Source organism: Electrophorus electricus, chromosome 16 (assembly GCF_041902795.1).
Source record: "Electrophorus electricus isolate QZ-2024a chromosome 16, ASM4190279v1, whole genome shotgun sequence".
Classification (NCBI taxonomy): Eukaryota; Metazoa; Chordata; class Actinopteri; order Gymnotiformes; family Gymnotidae; genus Electrophorus; species Electrophorus electricus.
The window spans coordinates 1,523,120-1,550,218 of NC_137512.1; the positions used below are offsets into that span (position 1 = coordinate 1,523,120).

Genomic DNA, 27,099 nt, shown 5'->3' on the forward strand with positions numbered 1-27,099 from the left:
GAATACTGATGAGTTGAATTCAAAGACAGGAATTCCACTGGAAACTTAGATAGGAGTCTGGGGGAGGGGCAAGAGTGTCTAACCCTAATTGGAAAAGGGAGAATATTTAAATATGTATATATATTAATTATACATATTATTAAACCTATTTGAACAGCATGCTTCGTTGTTGTGTTTGTAAGCCTGTTAAAAACTTAAAGAATACATTAACAGATATATAAGCAATTGTTAATAGTGGTAATGTAGTGGTCTAGTAATTGAAAGGTTGCCAGTTCAAGTCCACCACCGGCAAGTTGCCCCTAAGTAAGGCCCTTAACCCTCAATTACTCAAGAGCCAGTCATACGTGTCCAGTCATAATTGTAAGTCACTTTGGTTACAAGCATCATCTTGATTTTATGTAAAGGTAAATAACCTGGACTGTTGGATGTCCTCTGAAGGAGAATAGAATATACATGTATGTATGTATATATGTAGTGAACTACACAAGGTTTCAGAGAAACAGGAAGTTTCGTACAGAGGTCCTTCATCAGCTGTGCGAGCAAAGTGCTTCTGAACTAGTAGTAGGAGGAGCCAGTTTATATATAAATAAGTAGATGTTTAAATGATAAGATTCACTCCATGGGGATCTAAATTTCCAAGAGTTCCAAGTTCCAAGTTCCTTTCCTCCTCTGGCCGACAACGGAATAGCAACAATATAAACAATAAAGAGCAAAAATAAGTAGTGAGAGAAAAGAGTAATAGTAAAGATAAAGCAATAAGCAGTGAATGTCTGAGAGTCCTGGTGTGGGTTCCATAGTGTACATATGTCCCAAACCCGTCTTGCACAACAACATCTTTCCAGGGCAGCGGAGAAGTAGTTGGCTGGGTGGAGGTGTGGTGGGCTACAGCAGGGACATCAGGGGGTGGTGGGAGGAGCCATGGCAGCTGAGATGGGTTGAGGCTCAGTAACATCATAACATGGGGTAGGAAAGATTAGATTGTTAGGCATGTTCAGGTATGAGGTGTGTAAATTAGAAAACTACAATGTGCAAAGATGGATTCTAGTAGATCTAGCTATGGCAGCACAGCTAAAAGGAAAGCGCCAGAAGGAACCACAGGCATGAGGGCACCCTGGAACATCAGCATTCTGCCATTGTAAAGTAGCTAAGATATGAGTGATGTGATCAAATGTTCTAGTTCTAGTAAGAACTCTGGCTGCTGAGTTTTGAACTAGATGGAGCTTGTTTAAGCACTTGGTGGTACAGTCTGGAAAAAAGGCAATACAGTCCAGTCTTGAAGTGATAAATGCATGGACTAGCTTTTCTGCATCATGTGAGGAGATCATGTTCCTAATCTTTGCAAAGTTATTGAGGTGGAGAAAATCTGTCAATTAGGTATTTAGCATTACATTTAATCAATGTAATCAAAATTGGGAGTGAGTGGAGTCAAGTGGGGGCCCCTTTAGGGAATTCAGGTCTCATACTGTCATTGCAAACTTTACACATTGCCACTGCTGTAGTTTAAACTGTGTCAGCCCTCAGGGGCCCCCCACTGGCCTGGGGCCTCAAGCAGCTGCCTTCCTTGCCTGGTGGAAAGCAGCAACTCTGATCACCAAGCACAACGGCAAGTGTCAGATGGAGTGGTGTAAAGCACACCCCCAATGGACCCTGGAGGAGTGCAAATATGTTGTGTGGAGTGGCAGTCTGATGGACGAATCTGGGTTTGGGTTATGCCAGCAAAATGTTACCTGCCTGACTGCATTGTGCCAACTGTAAAGTTTGGTGGTGGAGGGATAATGCTTTGGGGTGGGTTTTTCTGGCATTGGCCTAGGCCCCGTAGTTCCAGTGAAGGAAGGAAAATGTTCATGTTTCAGCATACCATGATGTTTTGGAAAACTTTGCGTAAACAGTTTGGGTTTCCAAAAGTTGCTTTTCTGTTCCAGCATGACAGTACTCAAAGCAAGGCCATAAAGCTATGGTTGGCTGAGTTTGATGTGAAAGAATTTGACTGGCCCAGATCTTTACTGCACTGATCACTTTTGGGATGAACTAGAACAAAGAAAGATTGTAAAACAGGGCCTCTCATCGAACACCAGTGTCTGACCTCATAAATGCTCACATGGATGAATGTGCAAAGATTCCTGCAAACACACTCCAAGATCTTGTAGAAAGCCTTCCTAGAAGAGTGGAAGCATTTATAGCTACAACGCGGGGATCGACTCCATATTAGCACCTATGGATTTATAATGGGATGTCATAAAAGCTCATGCGTAGGCATCCCAATACTTTTGTTCATATATATACCAAAGATCCAGGAGAACACCAGGATGATATCCCCAAGTGATGAAGTGCTTAGTGAGAACCTCAGACAGCAAAAACATGAGGAGGACGGGAATGAGGAGGATCAGGAACCATCATAGGAGGACAAACCCCTGCATGGTATGTTCCACCAGCAGATAGTGGAAGTGGCTGATATGGAGCAATCGTACCAGTGGCTGGAAAGGGCTGGACTGAAAGACACCACAGAGACACTAATCATGGCAGCACAGGAACAAGCTCTGAATTCCAGATCAATAGAGGCTGATTCTACCACACCAGGCAGGACCCCAGATGCAGGCTGTGCAAAGGCGCCCCTGAGACAATTGAGAACATAACAGCGGGATGCAAGATGCCAGATGGCAGGGCGCACATGGAAAGTTATAACCATGTATAAACATATTATATAGAAATATCTGTGCCAAGAATGGCCTGTAAGTTACAAAGTCAAAATGAGACACACATCCGAAGGTGATTGAGAATAACCTCATTAAGATCCTATGGGACTTCCAGATACAGACTGACAAAATATTAATGGCTAACCATGTTGCTGGCACATTATACAGAAACATCTGTGTCAAGTAAGTTCTGTAAGTTCCAAGGTCGAAGTAAGACACACTCCCAACATTGACGGAGAATGACCGAGCTAAGATCTAATGGGACTTCCAGATACAGACTGACAAAATGGTAATGAATAACCAACCTGACATAGTAGTTATGGATAAACAGCAGAAGAGGGCTGTAGTGATAGATTTGGAAAACCCAAGTGATAGCAACATTAGGACCAAGGAACACAAAAAGCTCAAAAAATACCAAGGGAAGACCTGGAAAATGTGTGGAAGGTGAAAGCAACTGTGGTTCCCGTGATAACTGGAGCACTAGGGGCTGTGACACGCAAACTGTTATAATGGTTCCCAGAAACAACATCCAAGAGCTCGGTTCAGAATTATGTAGTCCTAGGAACAGCTAAGATTCTACACAGAAATAAGAAACCACCCAGAGGAGGGAAAGAGAGAGTGAGAAAGAGAGAAAGCGAGAGCAGTAATCAAAATTGTAGTGAAGTTTACAAGATTTCCAGAGAAATGGGAGAGTCTTCATCAATTGTGCAAGCAAAATGCTTCTGAATTCACAGGAGGAAGAATCAAATTATATATGAAAATATATAACTTTTGTTCCAAGGGGTTCTAAAGTTCCAGGAGTGAAGATAGATTATTTTTCGTTGATTTTCAAACTCAAATTCAAATTGCTTTATGTAATTCCACCTCTGCCTAATCTCCACCACTCTGTAATATCCACCGCTGTGTAATCTCCACCACTCTCAGCAGAATGCAGTAAAATGGACTCTCCTTGTTTTGGCCCCTCAGCTGCCCGGGAAGATGAGGGCAGTGGAAATGTTCCAGCTCCAGAACCTCGTCTCTCATTCGCACGGGAGATATCTCCCCCAGAGCGGACAGCATCAGCCTCGGGTCTGGCCCTGGGGCTGAAATATCTAATAAAATAAAACATACTTCATTAATGTAATATTTCAGTAATCATTTAAATGATAAATGAAATAGTACAGGTGTTTTTTTGTATTCTATCAAAAGTTTGATCTTTCATGTCAGCAGAAATGTTCTTTGCCAGCTAGCAGATGAGATGTATGTGTTTGGAGGTGTGTGGTTAGTGAACGCACATGTTCTATCAATCTGGGAGGTAACCTTTCACCCCCTATTCCAGCAGTCACAAACACACATTATGAGGGACGGTGTTGGGAACACCAAACTGTGGTCCCCATCTGACTTCATGTCATACATGTGGCAGCATTTACGCATGGAGATCATTCCTCAACAAATGTGTAATACTCATTGTGTAAAGTATAATACTCCTCAGAGATAAGGGATTATGTTTCTGCTCTCAGTTCTCTCTCTGACACATGCACCTACACACACACACACACACACACACACACACAGACGCACGCACGCACACACATACACGCACACACATTCACACTCATTTTTCTTCAGAAAACTCTTGTTTCTCTTACACACACACACACACACACACACACACACACACACCTTTGTTATTAAAATGCCTCATATCCGGTCAAACAATCTCCATGTCCACAGACCCTCTCTCTCACACGCTCACATTCACACTCAGTCGTCCAGAATAAAGTACTAACTCAAGCAAAACAGCTCCTGTGTATTGAAGGTGAATACATAACATGGCTGTGGAACTTTATACCCTCCAAAAAGAAAAAAAAATTGTTTTTAGTTCAAGCCTAATTAATATTTCCTGGAACAGTTTTTTTGCTAGATCAGATTTTTTAGATGAAAGTGAGATGATAGCATCTTTGGAATGTGAGAAGTGAGAATTATTTCATTGTTCATGACATATTTTAAACCAGGTATATCATATTAAAATACTCTTATACTAAAAGTACTATAATACTTGTGATGGTATTATTATTATTGTTGTTATGATTATTATCAATATTATTGCTATTATTATTGATGTTATCACAGAGCAGCATGTCTGAGTCCACGACCCCAGTGAGCAAGCCAAGGGCGACAGTGGCGAGGAAAAGCACCTTAGAGCACGAGGAAGAAACCTGGAGAGGAACCAAGACTCTACAACAGTAACAATATTAACAATTAGGAGCCAAATAAGTAGTGAGAGAGGAATATATATATATATATATATATATATATATATATATATATATATATATATATATATATATATATATAATAATAGCAATAAATAAATAAGCAATGAATGCCTAGTGTGGATTCGATGGTGTGCATGTGTCTGAAACCCATCCCGCACGAGAATGTTAATCAAGGGCAATGGAGAAGTAGTTGCCTGGGGTGGAGGTGTGGTGGGATACAGCAGGGGACATCAGAGGGTGGTGGGAGGAGCCAAGGATATGTGGCTCCTGAGACAGGTTGAGGCTCGGTAACATCAGCAGAAAGAGGGAATAGAATATTAGGCATGTCCAGGTTTGAGGGTGTGTAAATTCAGGAACCATAATGTGCAAAGTTGGACTCCAGAAGATTTAGTTATGGCAACACAGCTAAAAACAAGAGCCAGAAGGAAATGCAGGCACAGGGACAAGCCCAGCAATTGCGGGTCCTACAATAGACATTAGGCATATAGTGCCAGGGATGCCTGCAGCTTCCAGCCTGCCTCCATCAAGTTATGTTCCCCAGAATCCTCCTGTACGTTCCCAACACCGATGATTAGTGACACACATATATATAGTTTATTCCCATTGTCTCTGTCTGTAAATACCTACCTGTCTTCTTTAGTGATGGTGTGGTGTTACCTCTTGTTGTCTTTTTAGACCTTTGCCTGTTTCTAGTCTTTGTTTGCTTGGTGTATTGCTCTACCTGTTACCGATCTTTGCCTGGTTTCTGACTCTGAATTTGGATTATCCTTTGAACTACCATATTAAACCTGTTCATCGCAACTTGCGGGTGACTTTTGTATGCTTCTGCAAACAAAACCTAACAGGGAAACAGGTCACTTTATGAGCCCTAAACTTGACTGAAGAGAGATATCATATTCCCCATTGTGTCATGTACCCTGAATGAATGTTAAACAGCTTTTTTGGACAGTCAGCGTAGTGAGCGCTGTCATCGCAGGTTTGTCAGAGCTGTGCACACCCAAGGTGTTCCCATAGTGACCTACCTCATTTCTGTTATCAGGGAACCATGCTTACACAACTAACTTATGGTAACTCTTCATTTGATGCAATAAGTTCTTTGAATTGCATAGAAGCGTGTGTGGGTTTTTTAATGGTTTCTCTTGTTCAAATATACAGTGCATTAAATAAAAGGAAAAGACTTCTTTTTTACAGTTTTGCCTTAACAGCACAGACAGCCAAATGCCTAGTGCTGAACTGACGCCTGGCTCCCAGCCAAAGGGAGGAGCGGAGGAAGTAATGGGTTGTTTACTTGAGGGAGAAATCTCCTGCCTTTCACCCACCTAATTTTCAGTTTGAACACACAGACTTCAAAACCCAGTTCATTAAAGTTTTACTCTCAAACACGACCCAACCAGTTCTGGCAACAGACAGCACCTTATCATGTCAGGGCAAGTGATCTGTGCGTAACCTTTTAAAGATTGAGGGTGGAAGTTGGTAGAAAAAGAACATTAGAATCATTAGGCTATGATAAAAATGCCTTTATTTTTAATAGTATTTTAGTGTTTCAATTACAAATATACTGATCCCAAAGGTATTGTGATACAAATTCCAAATTGCATTTCTATTTTCCACATATTTACTACAGTCCAATTCAAATGACCAAATATGCAAAGAACATTTAAACAAACATCAAATATGTAAAATTACTACCTATCTCTGAATAAAGTGAATACATCACCACAAGAAATCACCTACATTTACTGGAAAGAGCGTGAGTTTGACTGGCTGTCAATAAATAAATAAGTCTTAACAATTAGATGAAGTACAAAGCCCTGTCATTATGTCACTGTGTGACTCAAGAGGGTATATATATAGCATAGATGTAGTATAGATATAGTATATGGTATAGATATAGTATAGATATAGTAAATAGTATAGATATAGTATAGACGTAGTATAGATATAGTATATAGTATGGATATAGTATAGATATAGTATATAGTAAAGATATAGTATATATAGTATATAGTATATAGAATAGAACCTTTTTTTCTTGCTAAAAACCATCTAAAGATATGATATGCATGCAAATAAACACTGAAAATCTGAAGATCAGTGGAGTCTCCTGACACCTCATTGCCAAACACCTGTGGTTCAATCATTTAACTGCTCATTACTGTATAGGAGCATTTCCAATTTCATATCATTAATCAGATATTCACATAGCTGCAAGAGTTCATTAGGTGCACTGACAATCTCAAGTCTGTAAATATAGTAAGTTTAGTATGTGTAGTATGTATAGTATATATAGTAAGTATAGTAAGCATAGTATGTATAGTAAGTATAGTACATATAGTATGTATAGTAAGTATTGTAAGTATAGTATGTATAGTAGGTATAGTAAGTACACGTATGCATAGTAAGTATAGTATAGTAAGTATACTAAGTATTGTAAGTACAGTATGTATAGTATGTATAGTAAGTATAGTATAGTAAGTATTGTAAGTACAGTATGTATAGTGTGTATAGTAAGTATAGTATAGTAAGTACAGTAAGTATGTGTATATGTATAATAAGTATTGTAAGTATAGTATGTATAGTAAGTGTAGTATGCATAGTAAGTATAGTATAGTAAATATTGTAAGTACAGTATGTATAGTTTGTATAGTAAGTATTGTAAGTATAGTATGTATATTAAGTATAGTAAATATAGTATGTATAGTAAGTATAGTAAGTGTAGTCTGCATAGTAAGTATAGTATAGTAAGTATTGTAAGTACAGTATGTATAGCAGGTATAGTATATATAGTATGTATAGTAAGTATAGTATGTATAGCAAGTGCAGTATGCATAATAAGTATAGTATAGTAAGTATAGTATGTATTGTAAGTATAGTATGTATAGTAAGCATAGTATAGTAAGTATACTAAGTATAGTATGTATAGTATATGTAGTAAGCATTGTACGAATTGCAAGTATAGTATGTATAGTAAGTATAGAAAGTATTGTAAGTATAATAAGTATAGAATGTATAGTAAGTATAGTATAGTATGTATTGTAAGTATTGTAAGTATAGTAAGTATTGTAAGCATAGCTGCCATTGTATGTTTCTGAGGAAACCCAAAAAAAAAGTATAATCATAATTTTACCTTAGTACACTGTGTTCTGTCTTTTCTTCTTTTTAAATTTTTATTCTTGAACAAGGAACTAAATAATTGATTTTATTTTTAGCAGTTTTAAGGTCGTCTTCATTCTACCATTCTAACAATGCAGATAGCATCATAAATGAACATATCTAAATCCATGATCTAAATCCATTATGTGTGGTGTGCAACAGGTAGACATGGAGCTGTTACATGTATTTATATTTCTCTCTGACCACAATTTCCAACCTGGGCATAAAGTCCCTATGGTGTGTCATGTACCAGAAATGAATACGCAGGATGTCAAGGAATGTTCTCAAGAGAAGGAGATGTCTCACCAGCCTAGAAAAAAGTGTTCCAATGAAGAAAGTATTTTTATTCTTTCACATTCACCATGAATGTTTAGCAAGGGGAGGGCAGAGTAAACCCATTCATCTTCTGCATTAAAACATGTCTGACTGGTTGTAGAAGCATACGCAACCTTTGGGAATGTTCCAGTCATCAAGGGAAATTCTTCTCCTTTCACCCTTTTGGCATGTCCAGGAAGTACACTGTAATATACTCTACTAGAACACGCATTCTGTTTAATAAATTTATATTTGAACTTATTACTGAAACAACACAAATATATTCAGAAACACGACAAGCAACAATAATTTTGTATAGTGCTTTTCAAAGACAGCTTACAATAGATAAATAAAAAATCAGTGCATCAGGTGGAACCTTAAATTATTGTTTGGGTTGACAAAACCAAAGTGGAGTATGCTGCCAGCTAGCTGTTGTTGGAGAAACTAACTTACTTACATAACCTTCTTCTTTGTGGCTAAAATGTATAGATGGAGTTAGCAAAACTTGCTGAATTTTTGTGAGGTTTTCATTGAAGGATAAGTTATCCTTCAATGAAAATCTCACAAAAATTCAGCAAACGAACTGAAACAAACTTTTCAATTAGAAACACCACAATGTCTGTATCAGTTGTAGTCACCATTTAAAGTAGGGTGCCTAAGATAACACATAGACAGTGATGTTTTACCATAGACTATCTCTCTCTCTCTCTCTCTCTCTCTCTCTCTATATATATATATATATATATATATATATATATATATATATATATATACACACACACACACACACACACACAATCTATGTGTTTAACTAATAATGCTACAGACCCTTCTACACAGCACTGAGTCTTTGCAACCACACTAATGAACAATTTTTGTTTAGTTCAGCTCTCAGACAGACATGCGTCTTTTTTAGAATAACGAAGTATATGTCAAGTAGGTTATATGAATAGGTTGATGTTTTTAATTCGACTTTATTTATTACCTTTCTCTGAAGGGTTAGAAGAGCCTGACTGCACTAAAATGTATAAAACTACCAGGGAATAATAATGATAATAATAATAATAATAATAATAATAATAATAATAATAATAATAATAATAATAATAATAATAATAATTTTAAGGACTTTGAAGTACATAGAGTTTGCTTTATAGAGAGCCAGTGCAGGTTATGAAGCACAGGGATAATGCAGCATTTGGAAATATTGTTGGTCAGAAACTTGAACGTCGACAAATGAAGAAACCTCCAACTGAGAGCATTTATAAGGGAGTTCTAGTTGTAATCTAGAAGGCTAGAAATAAACGTGTCAGCAGCAGAAAGGGACGGGCAAGTTCTGAATTCTCAAAAATAGCCAAAGGAAAGTGCAAAGGTTACGACTCCAAGGTTATCAATGGAGGGAGACAGGAAACTGCCATCAGTATGGAAGACAACGTGGCTTGTTAAGAAGTGCTTTAGAACAAATTAGTAAACAAGCCGAATGGATTGAATGTACAACTAGGTACATGCAATGGACCACAGCAAGAGGACATTGGTGCAGAGGTGGTGCCTAGCGGTTTGCTACACTTGCTGCCTGATATCTCCGCTGCGCCCTTGACTCTGGTCTTCATAAGCACATGTTTCCACGCTGTTCCGGCTCGTCTCCAGCGCAGGGATGATTTGTACTGATGTTTCCACGCCAGTCCAGTAGGTGGCAGTAGGCTTACAAGAAGGAGTACGAACCAAGACCCCAAGAAGAAGAAGAAGTGGACGCTGGGGAGGGTTTCTGGCTGGGTACGGTGAGTGGTGTTATTGAAGAAATTACCCACTTTACATTTAAATACCAGCTTTAACATTTGTCCTTGCAACATCCATTTTTGAGCAACCCAGGTTAGTATTTTTCTGCTTGTATTAGCTAGCTAGCAGTCTAGGAGGTGTATGGTGCTAAGTGTGTTTGTATAGGCACCGACAGACGCTGTACAGCATAAGTACCCAGTCAGGATAACTAACTCTCTGTCTGCTTAAAGTGCTCTTGTACTCTGCAGTAGCTAAACAACTAACTAAAGATGTCATTTTGGGACTTTTCTCCTTTGGCTCAATTATAGCAGCAGTCGTAGAAGTAGCTAGTTAGTAGTGTTATACATAACACACACACACACACACACACACACACATACATACATACATATATATATATATATATATATATATATATATATATATATATATATATATATATATTTGTGTGTGTGTGTGTGATGTATATGATTTCTTTCATGTACACCTGTTTCAGCAGGTGAAATATGGATCAGAAAATTCCCTATGATGACTATCAGCTGCCTGTGGTTTTTCTGCCCTCCTACGAAAATCCCCCCGCGTGGGTTCCTCCACAGGATGTAATAAATGCCTGCAGTTGTATCACAGTTACTTAATAATTTAACTATTTACAATATCGTATCAGTATTTAATGTTATGGGGGTTTTTTTTCTCACATTAACCTACAGAGGATAAACCACCCTGATTATAATAATGAACTCACTCAGTTTCTGCCACGCACTATCGTCCTACAAAAACCTCCCGGAGCTCAACTTGGCTTCAATATCCGGGGTGGAAAGGCTTCCCAGCTTGGGATATTTATTTCCAAGGTAAACATGGCTCAGTTCTTCCAGCTTCTTCCAGCTGACCAGAATCAGAACCTGAATATTTTGTTTCTCAATACATTTCAATTAAAGTGTCTTTCAGTCTGCAGATTGATGTCAGCATCTTAAATGGTCTGTGAAAGGGATCTGTGTTGGGGTGACTGTAGATCTTTTACACTTTGAATTGAGCAGATCTAATCAGAGACTAAAGTTTTGCTGACCTGATTAATGGCCTGTGGTAGTTTCTGTTTGACTAAGGTTTCTGTATTTTGAAACAGTTTTAAATGTCAGACTTGGTGACCTGTCCATTAGTGCACTGATATGAACGCTCAATTTACTGATAAGAGTGACGTGTTTTCTTATTGACATAATCAGTTGTAATGAAAACTTTCCAGAAATGTGAGTTTTTTGTTTACAGTTTGCAGGTGTTAGAAGTGAGAGCATGTTCCACCTTTTTGTACTTTGTACTTATTTTTAGTGTGTATTAGCTTGCAACCTGCTGGCGTGTCACTGGGCCAATACTGAACTTCATTAGAGTTTATGGAGAACAACAGGATGGATCGTGCAAACCTTGAGGAACTCCTGTATTCAGGACAGAGCAGTAGGAGAAGGTGTTCCACATACAGTCGTGCTGGAGCCAACCAAACTACTGTTGTCGTTCAGGTGTGATTTATGGGAAGGGGACAGCATGGCTCAGTCTGAATTTTGATGTAACTTTGTCCAGCAGAGTGGGTGTCATAGCTTCAACACCTAGATGCCCTTGGTAAGCTGCAGGAGTGATAACACTTAACTGTGAGAGTTTTCTTTATGTGAGGGTGATGGGTCTAAAATCACAGAGCTGCAGCCTGTGTAGACCAGGAGCCTTTGGAGGTTTGTTGGAGCACAGAGGTGACCACTCTCTCACTGAGCATGGTGTCACTCTAGTGCAGACAACCTCGCACTAAAATCCTGCTGTGTAACTCTTGAAAAGAGCAGATTCAGACTGCGAGAGAAACGGGTTTGTGACGCTGTAGAACTGGTTTCTGTTTCCTGCCCAGGTCATCCCCCTCTAGGCATTCCTGTATTACCAGCTCAGTTTCTCCTTCACATTGTGTTTACTGTCTGACCTCGGCTCTTCTAGTTGCATTCAGGTCTTCTGTTTTCTCTCTTCCTTTCAGATTTAGTTGTTTTTGTTGTTGATGTTGTTGTTGTTGTTTGAGGTTCATGCTTAAATGCACTTCAATTTGTTGATTTGTTTATCAATTATAATGATGAGCCTTATACAAATAAGACTGGGTGCTGGTTTTAGAGGATTCCCTCCTCCTGTTTGGTGGATTAGGTGGTGCCAGATTCTGATGCCCACCGAGCAGGACTTCAGGAAGGAGATCAGGTGCTCTCAGTTAACGAGGTGGACTTTCAGGACATAGAGCACTCAAAAGTAAGTGACCAGTAAAAGCAACCAAAGTTAATATGGGCTTTGTCGTTCTCCCTCACACCCACACTGTAGCTCCCTCTGTCTGTTTTAGGCTGTGGAAATTCTGAAGACCGCCAGGGAGATTTTGATGAGGGTGCGCTACTTCCCATACAGTGAGTTCTGTCGCTCATTTTTGTAATGCTAGTACCTGATCTAGTGTCTAATCTGTGAAATCAATCCACTGACAATATACAATATTCAGCGTTCTCAATCTCACTTGTTAGATTACCAAAGACAGAAGGAGAGGACAGTCCACTAGGTGGCAGTCGTCCGCCGAAGAGTGAATGAATGAGGCAGTAAGGCGCTGAGGTCCCGTTCTAGCGTGTAACGCTCTCTCTTCGTCCCGACTGCTCTCTTTGACCACTGCTGTATTCATATGTTGTCAGACATGGAAATGATCGGTGCCCCTGCAAAACACCTGTCTAACGTTTAGGAGTGTAGTCATAAGACTGCACATCTCTCAGTACAAACATAATGCCATTATTCCATTTGTGTTGTAGCCTCAGGCAGGTAACACATTGACTTGAGGCCTTTTAAAAAGGTTTTAAAAGCTAAAACAAAAGAAACTTGCGCTGTTGACTAGAAGAGAATGCTGTTAAGGGAGAGATGGTATCGCCTTCAGGCAGGTGTCCATGTTTAGTACCTTTTTAAGGGACTGTAGTATGAATATTATCATACTATTGTATGACCTATAGTATTGATTTGTAATGTAAACCTGATTGATTATTTATTAACTAATATAACGGCAGAATTGTTTAACGTAATTGGAGTTTGGAGATGAAGAAGGACTACCGATCGTCCTTAGATTAGCATGATGGGTGCTGGTAGGGATCACAATCTTTATTCTCACCACCACTGTCTTGATGTGTCTTTTGATGATGAAAACAAGAACAAAGTATTTTGTTTTACCTTCATAGTTTTTGCAACTGGATGCCCTAACTGATGTATTTGCTGCTGAAAGTTATACCGATCATTAACTTGATAGAAATAGAAAAATACTCCTACTTAGTAGGAATTCTGAAAATGAGAACAACCGTGGTAACATCTGTGATTTTGTGGTTTCTCCACAGTTAGGGAAGCCTTCGGAGAATATTGGTTTGAGGAACTAACTTAATACTCTCTGGTGAAAGAGAACAGTTGATGTTTTTTTTTTACTTGTGGTGACTCTTGAATAGCACCTTTTAATAAATAAAAATGATACACTTGTGGTGATTTCCATTTTTATTACTAAAATGGCACAATAGGAAAATTAATGAGAAGTCTGGGATATTACACAGAAAACATTTTTAAAATAGACTTATTCCACAGTAAATAAACAAACACTTCATCATGTCCATAAAGAATTAAAGGTTAAAGGTTATAAAAGGTTAATATATTCCAGTATATGAAATATATTCCATTTATTTTATATATAAATGTTTGTCAACTGTTCTAGCCCATTTTCTTTCCAGAGCAGTTGTTATATGGGAAGACAGTCAACTCGGAGAAAACAGCAGTACGGAGGGACGTCACGGGACATTTGTATTAGCAAGCGTTAGATAGCAAGCTTTTCTCCTCAGTCCCTTTTATTTGGTTTAAATCAGCGCTCTTAGCCTCCTGATTTACACAGCTCCGTAGTTACGTGGCCTGGAGGGACTCGGGTGTGTTGGAGGAGGAAAATGCAAAACATGGTTTGCATGGTTTGCATCAGACTGGAACTGTGAACCCCTGGGCTGAACTTGCACAATATAGGAGCTTGAAAAAATAATTAATAAAGGTTGCTTGACTTTGCAAGCCAGCCCCTGTCTGTTCAAGACAATTGTAGCTATACTTCATAAATAAATCTGAGGTAGCCCAGTGCAAACTGACAGTCCTGTTCTGATACATACAATAATTGAACACTTCATTCTCTTAGTCATCTACCTAAAATCAAATCATTTACACACACGCCCATAAACACACCCTGTGAGTGGTGTGCAAACACACATGTATGAAACATAACGATGACTGCAGTTTTACATCAACCGTGTGCTTTTCGTCTAGGAAAGAAGTAAAAGCTAAGGAATGCTTTTTTTTCTTTTACATTAAAGAAAGGTAATTCACCTTCATTTACTGGTTATAATTAATCAGTTAAAGTACAGAGGCAACAATAACAGGGTTTTTTTTTCCATTTGGAGCTTGAAAGGATTTACAATCATAAGGTTTGGCAATGTTGGCCACTTTTTAAACTCCAAGTGGAAAGTAAATAAATTAATTGTGCATGCTTATAAGAAAATTCTCAGATGCAATTCTGGGTTTACGATTATAAACAGAAAGTTGTAAACATATGAGACACTTCTGTAATTAGCCACTGTGGTCTGTGGCACAACACCTCTGTTAGAGCAACAGGAGATGAAGACATTAGCAGCACAGACTGCATGGCTGGAGTAGTGCCTAAATGAGAAGGCAAGCATCCGTTTCTCTTTTGTTCTCCTGCCGTTATTCCTCAGCTACTGTCCTCGAGGTCCTGTACCTGCTGGGCCGAGCTTTCGTCCACATTCTCCAGTGAGTCTCCGCGCTGGATCGCCAGCTCTGCTGGGTCCATCATGGGAAGCTGACTTTGGATGGGGTAGAGCCAGGGTTTGTATTCTGGGGAGTGCTGGGCCTTCCATGCCAAATAGTTCTGACCTGCCTTGTACACGCTTCTCATAACCTGCCGAGAAGGGAAGCAACTTACGTGGTACGACCTTTGACGCATATGACAAATAAGCCCTCATTGTTCCTATGGCAATGGAATGCTGCTTCACCAGACTGGAACTGACTCACCTTACATACTTTTTTCCTTAAATGTCATGCACTTTCTGAGTCAGATATCTATGCGGACACACACGAGAACTATAAGAGTGTCGGTGTGGTTTAGTCACACTTATCAGCTGGTGGTTCCCACAGCCTTGAACATACAACTCACTGTGAGTGTTGAAAACTTGAATATCATGAATGTTTATGAGGTTACTGCCTTCAGGCCATACACGTTGGCCTGACTAGATTTAAATAGCAGAAGTGATCCTCTTATCGTATGAAACTAGATGAGCCAGTTCTACATGATCTATTTAAAACCACACTGGGAAAAAAAATTTGAAGAATTTATGAGGATACAACTGATCAGCGTTCAGAACAACCCGGTATTAAATTCATATTCCTAGGAAGTTACCGTGGTGATAATTAGCGCACCGGTATCAACTTACCGCTGTGTTAAATTTACTTATGCCAAAGAAATCCTATCAAAGTCGACATGTAACTACGGGCTATACATAATAAAGCCCCACGCCAAAAGAAAGATGACTGTGCTATGCTGAAAACTGCCAGTTTCATAAAACACCTATCGCATTTGTAGCCTCCACCAAAGACAGTAATTGCATGATTGCGATGAGTTGAGGTTTTCAGTATTTCTACTGGATTATTCTATTATGAATAGCCAATATTATATGCAAACGAGGAATAAATGCAGTAGCACATACCAAGCAAACACGCCCGCAAACATGCGGGATAACTATGAATGAGCGCCACGTTAAATAGGAATTAGGAATTTGGCCTGCTGTCCTTAAAACTGTGCTGCTCAGCGTGAATGAGCAAACCCTTGGAGAAACAGCCCTGGACCAGCCTTCAGAAAATGGGAAAGCTTTCACATTGTTCTGCTTCCAAAATGTTTTAGGTTACCGCACCAGATGCTTTTGACAAACTAAAATGCAAAGCTGCTATAGCTATATTGATTAGGTACAGATTCTTTTATTATTAGAGGTCAAATATAAAATGTTTCATGAGCCAAACTCGACAGAGAACTCAAAACACTAACGCCTGATTTCCTCAGTGTTCCTTGGTAACAAATACGACCCCATTAAACACAACATCTGTAGAATAAGAATCAATACTAGGTTATTTGACCGTCAAACCAGAACTCCACATCAGACCTCAAGCTTCACTGGTCAATCTACACCAAATACCTAAAAGGAACTTAAACAATTCACTTACTTTGGGAGCCAGGATCTGAGATCCTGCGTTGACTGCCCACTTGGGAAGAGAGCCTAATTGATGAGAAGATTGATGAGACACATACTCAATACTCAGTCATCTTCAACTCAGTCACCATGTTGCTAGCAAAAGCATGAGAATACTGGAGTCCAACTGAGATATTTTACCTCTAGGATCAGCTTGTGAGAGGTATGTGAAAAGACAACTGTTTGGTCCTGTTGGTTTCACCAAATAACCCGTCAGAATGGAGACTGCTCTTACAAGACCTTTACGTGGAGGGTATTTCTGTAAGAAACACAAACTTCCATCAGACACATTAACATACTTACAACACTTCAAAACATTCAGTTAAGTCTCACGACACAAATAGAAAAACTAGCTAACATGGTTTACCCCAATAAGATGCTTATATTAGAGTATGCTGTTGCACAAAACTAACAATTAAATTGCAAAGATACTGGATTCTGACATACTGGATGCTTGACAGAGTAGTTAACAATGACGTATTCATCTTCAGATGCCTCCCAAGAACGTAGGGTAACCACGTCTCTGTTTTTCAGCGGCTTAGGACACAACCCTACGGATACAGAGTAAAAACAATTAAACCCTTTAAGAGTGTGGACTTAAAGTTTTCCTCTGTCACTGCTTTGTTAGCTCAGCTATGGGCTCAGGCTGAATGGAGGACTAACCCTCATGGTGGCATAAACACACTATTAATCTGTTCCTGGCACTTTAGGACCGCAGATAGGGAAACAGCACTGGACCATCAGTGTTCATCATATAATGAAAGCAAGTAAACCACGTATGCCTAAGGACTTTGGCAGAAAGCGCATGGATTAAAGGAAGCATGTGGGACTGCTGGAGTGATGTACTGGTGAGGGGAGTACTCACATGAGTAATAGCCCACGTCAACATTGGGGCCAAGGCGCGCTATTTCAAAACTCTCCAGCATAGCGGGGTCCCATGTTTTCCGGTACTTGTTATCATGAAGCACATCATACATTGTGGCAGCTGAGACATCATTTATGGTGATTCTACACTGTGTGGAAGATACACACTGTGTGATTTTTTCTAATGGATATCCAGTCAGAACAGTGCAGAATAGGACACGTCAGATTAATGCAAACATAATAAAACAATTCATCTGCAGTTAGAGATCTAAAGGTTTTGGGGGGCTTTTGTCCTTCATTATCTAACAATGTTGTACTATAAAGTTATGTTAAGGCACTTCTTTTGGCAGATACCAGTGGCGTGACATTGAAGCGCACTAAAATGACTGTAACCTAAAACGTGAACGCGCCACTCACCTTTATTTTGTGCACCTTAGAGACGCTGCTTTTGTGCCCCTGCGTGCACGATAAGGGCGGCACTTCTACCCACACCTCCATACCGGTCTTACTGTATTTATTTTGCCAGTTGTCGGTCGACATACACTGCCTTTTAAAGTCAGAAAAAACTGACTCGTCGGGAATAATTCGTGAAGTCAGAGACATAACTAAGGATAGGCAAAAATATCCAATACCAGACAGTAGTCCTTGGCGCGTCCTAAAGTTAAATTCACTACAAGAGAAAGAAATGCGACTTTCAGCAGCAGTGTGTGTCCAGTTCTACGACGAGATTCGTACTGCGGTCTGACAGAGAGGCGCACTCTTAATCCCGTTTCAACATTTCAAGTTTGACTGGATTTTTGCTCCAATTCTTTCCCTATCGCCTCCGGAAGTGCAGGTGCGCCAGGTGCAGTGCGCACAGAGCACGCCTACGTGTCCCTTACCTGAGGGTCCTACAGAGCCGCCTCACGTTATTTTGGAAAACAACCGTAACATTCCCACTTCTTTCGGATTGTAAGTGTGTCGAACGCCTTGGATGTCGATGTGTTAATGATAGTAAATACTTGCGTATTTCAGCTGGTTCGGGTGCCTAAAACCCCGTGAATTCATCCTAACGTTCACCCACTGCCCAAGGCACCGACTGACGGCCTCACTGCTCACCCCAGTCCCGCCAGTCTGAGGTGAAGCACTATTCCAGACCAGAAGAAAAGGGACATTTACGAGTCTATTTCCAACGAACAAAATTATATACTTTGGACAATAAACCAATATTGTAGACCTCAGGCATGAAATACCTAAATAAATAGATCTTATCCAAAATGTTCCTTTTTTTTTTTTTTTACCGTCGTTATCATCATGTCATTTCTCACAGAGAAAGAAGACTTAAACTTCAAAAAGGATGTAATTTGTACCATCGATCAGGCCAGGTCAATAAATGTTTGGTGAAATATCTTTATTTCATGTGATACACTTCAGTGTTTCTTTAACCTTCTGTTTTTTACAGCAGATAATAGTAAATTTTTCCACAAACTTTGCTAAACACTAGTAGACAGCATATTTCAAACAGACAAACACTTCAGAATAGCACACAACTGAAGACTCAGTCAGTGACAAAGGGTAGAGCTGTTCAGAAGAGTTGGATCTTGTAATGAAAAACTTACATATCCAAATAATACCAAATGCTAATATTTTAAAACAAGCTAGCCGATAGGTACGTGTATAGTTGGTAACAGAAAGTGTACAGCCAAAAACAAGTGTTTTTGAGTGTGAGTGTGTGCGTGTGTGAGACAGTGTGAGTGTGTATTTGAGCATGTGATGCCCCGAGCAGCTATAGGTTCACTCAGGCTAGATTACAACTACACACAGAGCATACAGTTGGTAGGGAAAGGTCATATGTAGTGTGACCATAGTGATGAGAAAATTACAAAACCAGGTCTCTGTGATACAGTAGTCAAGCATAATCACAAACCATAAATCAACTGCTTGTTTCCAAAGTGTTAATAACTGCCATTCAGGCCAAGCATACGACATTTTGTTTCTAGTGAGATAAATAAATTAACACAAACCAAACAGTCATAAAAAAAAAAGCAATAGCAACACAGGTTAAATTCCTCAAGACATTTCTCTACACTAAGCAATAGCTGCGTATAAGGAAACCCCTCTGTAGCTCCAGGGTAATCAGCAGGCCACTCCACAGATGTGTGGCTTGGTCTGGTGCACTACGACTGGATGAAACAAGCAGTTTTATTTTGTTTAAAGCATCCTTACATAGCATGCTGTCCTACAACAGTATACCAAACACAAGGCCAAAAAAACTGAGACGGTGAGTACAGACACCAAACGCAGCTGATGAACTTCGATATGGCCTCTACTGTAAATTACCAGTGTTTCCTTGTTATTTTAGGGAGACTTGTTTATTAGTACATATGTAGTTTTACTATTACGTTTAAATCTCAATAACAGTTTATGGCTGGTACACAGTACGTTTCAGGTTTAATGAAACCAAGTATATAGAATAACTTTTTTTTGAGAATGTATATTGACAGCGTTTCAGTTTTTTCCCAGGTAAGTACACTCGAGATCTATGCAGTCCCCCTAATGCCTTGCATGTTTAAAAAGAGGCATGAGTCTGACCAGAATGCTGAGGTTTGTCTAAAAATCGCCTCATTCAAACTTTGTCGTCTTTGGCGAAAGACCTAAAAGATCAAAAGAATAAACTTTAACAAAAGAAAAAAAGGGAAAAAAACAAAAAAACAAAACTGTACTAGTCCCCAACAACAAATCTGACAGAATCCAATTATGTGTAACTGTGTGTTGAGATCATAATTAACTTCACAAGAACATAGCGCTAGACGATGCCCCATTTTCTCAATGCCTGGATCAGACTCAGCTCTTCTGCTTTCTTGTGAAGAGCTGCTGCCCAGAAGACACATCTAGCAAAAACTGACAATGTAAAAACTCCTGATTAGTAATCAGTGTTTCCGGTTCCTCTCATCACTCATGAAATTAAAGAAGACATTAAAGCCTGGGGAAATTGGTCCAACATGAGCTGAACAAAACAAAATCTCACAACGTTAAGAAGTCAAAAACCCAACACGCAATCAAGCTGTGTCAGTCTGCAATTTTATATAATGCCATGCAGTCAGAATAGGTGAGAATCCAATGAGCACTTATGCTGTGATTTGTTAACTTTTTTCCCTTTAACATATATATTTTTTGATAATCTGTTTTAATACAGAGTAATAGCACATCCACACGTTTACTCCGAAAAAGTCACTGAGTCAAGGGGAAATTAAAGGTTCTCCGAGTGGTGACTCAGGGCCACAGGCTGAAGCAAGTGGCCACTGAAAGACAAGCTGCTGTTGGGGAGGAGGTGGGATAAGGGGAAGGAGGCAGGGCTGGTCTGGTGGCTACTAGCAGGAGCAGCTGCTCTCAGTCACAGGCAGTTCTGGTGGCTTTTCCAGTTTGATGTCAATCACTGAGAGTCGTGTTAAGGACAGCCACCTCACACTCACAGTGAAGTACAACCTCTAAAGGGGGATAACTAAATCTGGCAGACGATATACTAATCAAATATAGGAACAACGGAACAAGGGTGCTTCATCAGATATGATCAACCCTGATGAAATGATCAGTGCCATGTGCCATGATTCTTACGTAATAAACAGGTGACATCAATACTCTAGGTAATCTAGGAGTACAAAAAATATGCACGTTACTGTGTGCGAACACAGGTGATATAGACGTTTGCGTACAGCGTGCCAACACTCGCAACAGAACCGCACCAGTTTGCCTCTTAAAGGATACTGTCCTCTTTGCTTTTCTCTGGTGTGTTATCCATCCCAGGCAAGGCTGCTGCAACACGTCGAAACAGCTATAGGAAAAGTAAAATTAATTCACACGAGGCCAAATTCTGACACACAAGCTAAAAGCACACTCGAGTAAAACTAAAGTAAAACTGCTTCTGTGCGGCACTGGGAACTGTGATTTCTCTGACTTCTCTGACTTTGGGGGTAGACATTTAATTTTATGACAACAAATGACGCTAAAGGTTTAAAACAACGTATGAACTCTGAATATTCTGGTTACAAAGAGAACGTTAGACGCATCACGCCAAGATGTTCTTATTCAACTCAGCACGAAAAATCTAGCTGTTGGTCTGCCCGGGTAAAAGGCAGGAGGGCACCCGCGGCACAGGGCGCGGGAAGCACTACAAGTGACCAACTCGAAATGCAAGAAAAACCCGTGCAACAGATAAAGAACGCTAGCAGAAGAACGCTGTCCTTGTGAAACATGGAGAGAATGTCAAATATGGGCGAGGCCGAAACAGATGGCAGAACAAATGCGATGGCGAGAAAGAGAGAGAGAGAGAGAGGGAGGGAGAGAGAGAGAGAGGGAGGGAGAGAGAGAGAGGGAGGGAGAGAGAGCGAGAGAGAGAGAGAGAGCGAGAGAGAGAGAGAGAGCGAGAGCTGACAAATGCTGGCTGATGAGGGGCAGGTGGGGCTGAGCTGTCCTGGTTTCACTGGGTTGATACCTGTTTGACATTGTAGCCAGTCTTTGCACTGGTTTCAATGAACATGACATTCAGCTCCTTAGCTCTCTGCTCGCCCTCCTCCGTAGTGATCTGTCTGCTCAGGTCCGAGCAAGGAAGGGAGGAACACAGACAGACACGGGGTGGTGGGGAATCAAACAGCGACAAGAACAGGAAAGGGAGAGAGAGAGAGAGAGAGAGAGAGAGAGAGAGAGAGAGAGAGAGAGAGGAAAAGAGAAAATGGAGAAACTCAACTTCAGATTAGTACGGGGGAAAGGGAAAAGATTAGTTGGGTTTTGTTTTTTTTCCCCCCCGATATGCTTTCAAAAGCTGAGAAGAAGTAACAGCAGCCCTGGTGAAAAATGACTGAACATCTCAAGTTGCCCAGCATCAATGACAAAACACCAGTGACAGATCATTCACACAGAACAACAGTCAAGATCTGTGGCCAATTACAACATCTACTATCTCAAGGGAAGGGCGAAATGGACACAGTCTCCTCCTTAGTTCGATCTACACACCTATGACACGGGACCTACCTGCTTGACGTTATAACCAGCCTTGGCGCTGGTCTCTATGTACATCACATTGAGATCCCGAGCTTTTCTCTCTGCAGCTTCTACTGAAACTTGCCTGCCACAGTCCAGCGGAAAGGAAGGGTTTGGAAATGGTTCAAATCATAATGAAGATGAAAAGACAGCAGTGATAGTAGGAAATCAAAATAACTAAAATAACTACCATGGAAATAATAAGATTGATCAATAATATGATTTACCAAAAAAAAGGATTAACAACATAATTTCAAACTTGGTGATGACAAGAGACTGCACCGAAATCATAAGGATCAAAAAGAAAAACTAAAACAAAGTGGGATGCTGAAGGCATGTAGTATACAGCTTGAGGAGGAAAAACACTTTAGTACCTGGAGGCTGGGCGAGCATGTTCACACTACTGAACAGGCCCAAGTATGAACAGTACAAATATCTGTCAACTTTAACGGCCCATTTTCGTTACTACTATACCTTTTGTCAGCCAAGTCTGTTTTGTTGCCAACCAGCATAATAATGACATCACTTCCTCTCTCCGTTCTTACGTCATCTATCCATTTTGAAGTTTGCTGGAAGGAGTTGAGATCTGAAGGGGAGAAACATGATGTCAACATAGACAAACTTCATTTATTTCAGACTTCATTCATTACAAGTGATCACACTCGCTTCACATCAAAAGCAAGCTCTTAGAGGAAATTAAGCATGTAGACTGTTAGTTTAAAGTTGAACATACAATGAAGGGCTGTTTAGTTGAAACTAGAATTGTTTCAGGGCAGCAATGAGCTGAGAATTTAAACATGCTGTTGTGCATCTAAAGCAGTCAAAAAGTGAAGATTTTTGAAAGCGTGTTTCATTATTGAATCCCGAGCTTTCCTTTACAGGAGACATTGATTGGCAAGATGAAAGAAAATAAATAAAATTTCCAATGACAGCTGAGTAGGCGTGAACCTGAAAGCACCTGCTGGACTATGCTACCTGTCCCCTGGAGACACACAGCACCTGCTGGACTATGCTACCTGTCCCCTGGAGACACACAGCACCCGCTGCACTATGCTACCTGACCCCGTGTGTCGCTGTGACTCACTGGTGATGTCATAGACCACCACAGCGATAGTGGAGTCGCGGATGTAGCTGGGGATGAGGCTACGGAAGCGCTCCTGCCCCGCCGTGTCCCACAGCTGCAGCCGAACCTGAGGGCACAGTCACCAGCATGCAAAACACACGGCCGATAGAGAGAGAAAGGGGCAGGGGAGGGGAAGAAACAGACAAGAATGAAGATACAACAGAGCAGAACAGAACAGAATGCAAGAGAGCTGGGTAAAAAAAAAAAAAAAAAAGGCTATTGAGAAATGCACCTTAACATTTATTTCATCACCCAGCAGAGGCAATGCACAGATCTGAGAATTAGCCAGAGAATTTTCGAGATGTTAGAAGGCATCATTCCATGCAGACAAGATTTGAGTGGTGCATTTCCTCACTGCTGTTCCTCACAAGATGCTTTAGGAATGGCACTCTGTGCTAAAGTAATGCTGGACACTCTGGGAGTTCTCTGCTCAGCGGGATGTTCACGCTTTGCACCGTCATGGAACGACACAGCCAGTTTTTTTTTTCTCTTCTATAATCTAGATGCTCATTTTCTGTAGCTGCTCTCTTGAGTACAGCAGATCTCAATCAAAGCTGCAAATACCAGGCCCCTTATAAGTTGCATTCACGGGACAGGGGTTACTAAGTACTCTTCCCACCATCTACGGGAAAAATACCATGTTATCCAACATACTTATGAAGCCGCGAGTGCCATTCATGCCAGCAGCTCCCCAACGCACTGCACCACGTGCTGTGGACACGACAACGGCGCACCGCGGCAGCAGCTGCTACCTACTTGCTATGTCATACACCACCACAGCAGCTGCAGAGTCGCGGATGTAGCTGGGGATGAGGCTACGGAAGCGCTCCTGCCCCGCCGTGTCCCACAGCTGCAGCCGAATCTATCACCATTCACAGGGAGCAGGCCACCAGGGGGCCCCGTTCAGCAAAACAGCCATGAGTGAGGTGAGGGAGGAAAGAGACACAACCCAACCAAAAATGAAGAAAACTAAAATGATGATTGACGAGGGGCAGGCATGCACAAGGTAATACGCAAACGAAAACTGGAATGCTCCTGTTCCACTGCGGTGCAGAATATGCTGGATGGATATGAAATAAGTCAAAATGTAACATGCTATTTACAGGAACATTAACAGACAACAGGGTGAAGAGCCTCTGGAAAATAGTGAACACTTAAGTCAGCACGGGTCGCTTTTATTCTTTTTTTGTTTTAAGCCCAATAACGGATGCAAAATAAACTTCTGCATCATGAAAGAAAATAAAAGATCTGCAAAGATTAGTATTATTGACTCCTGTAAAGATCTGCAGTTATCCATGGTAAATACTGCTTACCGTACGATCTTCCAAATACATGGTTTTTGATAGAAAGTCTATACCGATTGTTGCCTAAGGTTAAAAAAAACACACATTGTGTTACACAAGCATTAATATTTAAGTTATCTGTTACTTTATCATACATAAAAGTTCTCCTAAAACAAAATACAAAATCTAACTTCATTGGATATTAAATCAATAAATTAAGACTGAGTGGATTTTAAATACATTAAGATTCATTGGATTGGACGTCCAGAAGATCTTAAGACATGGGGTTTGCTCAGTAATACCTGGTAGGTGTTATCAAAGCTGTCGTACATAAATCTGGTGATAAGAGACGTCTTCCCAACTGCAAAAAACGGGGGACATACTTTAGTCGGAGTTAGAGAAACGTCCACGCCTAAATGATGGTTTTACCACAACTATGGTTTTAGCAGCAACCGTGCTTTTACCACATCTAGGCTCGCTGAGCTGGCAACATTGGTGGTGTAACTCACACCAACGACTTAAGATAAGGAATCTTTTTTTTAAAGATACGTGTGAAGTGTCGCCGAATCCTGCATAGACAGGACAATGCTTGTAGATACGGTACAATTTTCTTATTGAAAAGAAGTAAAAGGCCACTCAATGATGTCGCTGACAGCCGGCCTGTCTACGTGGTAGCCATCTAAGATGATGTCGCAGAGAACTGAGCTCTGCTCGCTATCTTAGCAACCTGTGGCCTACACATGAACAAATACACCACCAAGCGATTCATTCACGACATACTCAAACGTTTCTCTTAATATGTTTAAATATAATGTATATGGCACAACTCTGGCAAATATAATACAAAATACCTAAGCCAGTGCTGTCTAATAGCGTTGTTTGGTAATGTGGCTAGCTGGCTAGCTAGCGTTAGGTACGCTACAGATAGAGCTAACTAGCTAACGCTTGGTAAGCTAACAGCAGTTACATTTCGCGTGATCAGTCAGCGTAAATAACGCGTCTTATATTCCTACATGTATGAATTTATCGCAGATTACTTCAAATAATGACAACGGAAGTTCCCCATCACACGAGTCAGCGAGCTCCTCGGTTATGTGGACGGGGTGGAAGCTAACTCAGTCAGCTAGGCTAGGCTGCCAGGTTAGCTGTTCTCTTAGCTGCATCCTCTGGTAACGCATTATTACATTATTATTATCGCCCATTCTACCTGCTGCATGTTTTCTCACAGTTAGGCCTTATATATATATATATCTCCTTATATACCCGTCTGTAAACAGCAGCCGTTAGCTGGCATGCTCCGCGCTACATCAGCGGCCTCTTACCGCTCTGCTCGCCCAGGAACACGAGCTTGAATTTCCGCAGGGGGTTACCGAACTCTCCGCCGCCGGTCGTGGTAGACATATTTATCAAAATAAACAAACCAAACCAAATCAAAAATAAACAGACAATAGCTAGATATCTAGTAGTTGTACTGTGCAGACGGAGGACCCTGTTTAGTCTACCGCCACGACTGCAAGCCAGCTAACGTTTCCTGAGTAATGTAGCGCCACATAGCGACAGAGGTGGGAAGTTCAGGTGCCATGGAGGCTCTTCAACTCAAAAACCATTTGACTGATGATCTTTGTTTTAAGATAAAGTGGTGCATACTAACCAAGTACTGTAGGACTAATAGACTAGCCATATTTATTTGAATAAGGGTTCTGGTCCTTATCCAAGTCATAAGAATAACACTGGCTATAATAACATGAAGTCTTATTTACCATGCCATAGCTTTATTACACAAACACTAGGCCTACAGACAGTCAACGCTATCACAAGATAATGGAAAAAGAGGCTTAACTGGCTCTGAACGAAAGTGTTTGCCGCCCACGCGTCTGGAAACCTTCTGGGTCTTTATGGGAAATGTAGTACCTGTAAATGAGCGTGCCATTAATATTTGCGTCGTGTAGTACTTCTGCTTAATAATTCATGGAAAAAACATTAAGCATCATGGCTTTAGTATCGATTTTTTGTGGCTCCTGGGATTAGTGCATGGAAACCTTTCGTTCCCCTTTAAATTAGCCTAATGACGTCCCTGCATTGAGTACATTCATCTAACTATCACAAACCCGCTACTTGGAATTTTGCAAATGTTTAAACCCTGGTAACACACCATGTTTACGACTGAGGGAGTCATTTCCCTGTGGTTGACATATTTCAAGCTTTTCTGTTCCACCATTTACCACTGGATGGCACACTGGGTGAGACTTATTTCTTTCTAAAAAGCTGAGCAGATCCCGCTTGTTCTCGCCGGGCGCGGTGGCACGCGCC

General features: G+C 40.5%; 3 protein-coding genes across 10 annotated transcripts; 1 reads left to right on the top strand and 2 right to left on the bottom strand.

The window, feature by feature from the left end:
• The first annotated feature begins 10,072 nt into the window (after positions 1-10,072).
• Positions 10,073-13,692, top strand: pdzd11 (PDZ domain containing 11). Of its 4 annotated transcripts, none has more exons than XM_027018538.3 (6): positions 10,073-10,197; positions 10,692-10,794; positions 10,903-11,043; positions 12,356-12,454; positions 12,543-12,603; positions 12,715-13,692. In XM_027018538.3, exons 2-6 carry the CDS (start codon positions 10,702-10,704, stop codon positions 12,747-12,749), a joined length of 429 nt encoding a protein of 142 aa, XP_026874339.1. In that variant the 5' UTR covers positions 10,073-10,197; positions 10,692-10,701; the 3' UTR covers positions 12,750-13,692. The 4 variants fall into 4 exon arrangements, with proteins under 4 accessions (XP_026874339.1, XP_026874341.1, XP_026874338.1 ...); XM_027018540.3 differs by having other exon boundaries at positions 10,092-10,197; positions 10,695-10,794; XM_027018537.3 differs by having other exon boundaries at positions 10,154-10,288.
• Positions 13,693-13,698: 6 nt separating this feature from the next.
• On the bottom strand, positions 13,699-18,609 carry stard14 (START domain containing 14). Its single transcript, XM_027018568.3, has 6 exons — positions 17,785-18,609; positions 17,369-17,516; positions 16,951-17,054; positions 16,645-16,762; positions 16,478-16,530; positions 13,699-15,161 (listed from the first exon to the last, which is right to left on the bottom strand). The coding sequence occupies exons 1-6, from the start codon at positions 17,968-17,970 to the stop codon at positions 14,955-14,957; spliced, it is 816 nt and encodes a 271-aa protein (XP_026874369.2). The 5' UTR covers positions 17,971-18,609; the 3' UTR covers positions 13,699-14,954.
• Positions 18,610-18,742: 133 nt separating this feature from the next.
• On the bottom strand, positions 18,743-26,590 carry rab41 (RAB41, member RAS oncogene family). Of its 5 annotated transcripts, XR_014117511.1 has the most exons (9): positions 26,112-26,586; positions 25,092-25,150; positions 24,820-24,873; positions 23,468-23,573; positions 22,858-22,969; positions 22,375-22,468; positions 21,839-21,932; positions 21,112-21,178; positions 20,711-20,782 (listed from the first exon to the last, which is right to left on the bottom strand). XR_014117511.1 is itself a non-coding variant. In XM_027018570.3 (8 exons), the coding sequence occupies exons 1-8, from the start codon at positions 26,188-26,190 to the stop codon at positions 20,718-20,720; spliced, it is 636 nt and encodes a 211-aa protein (XP_026874371.1). In that variant the 5' UTR covers positions 26,191-26,590; the 3' UTR covers positions 18,743-20,717. The 5 variants fall into 5 exon arrangements, 4 of the variants coding, with proteins under 4 accessions (XP_026874371.1, XP_026874372.1, XP_026874370.1 ...); XM_027018570.3 differs by lacking the exons at positions 22,375-22,468; positions 23,468-23,573 and adding an exon at positions 24,263-24,368 and having other exon boundaries at positions 18,743-20,782; positions 26,112-26,590; XM_027018571.3 differs by lacking the exons at positions 21,839-21,932; positions 23,468-23,573 and adding an exon at positions 24,263-24,368 and having other exon boundaries at positions 18,743-20,782; positions 26,112-26,585.
• Positions 26,591-27,099: the final 509 nt, after the last annotated feature.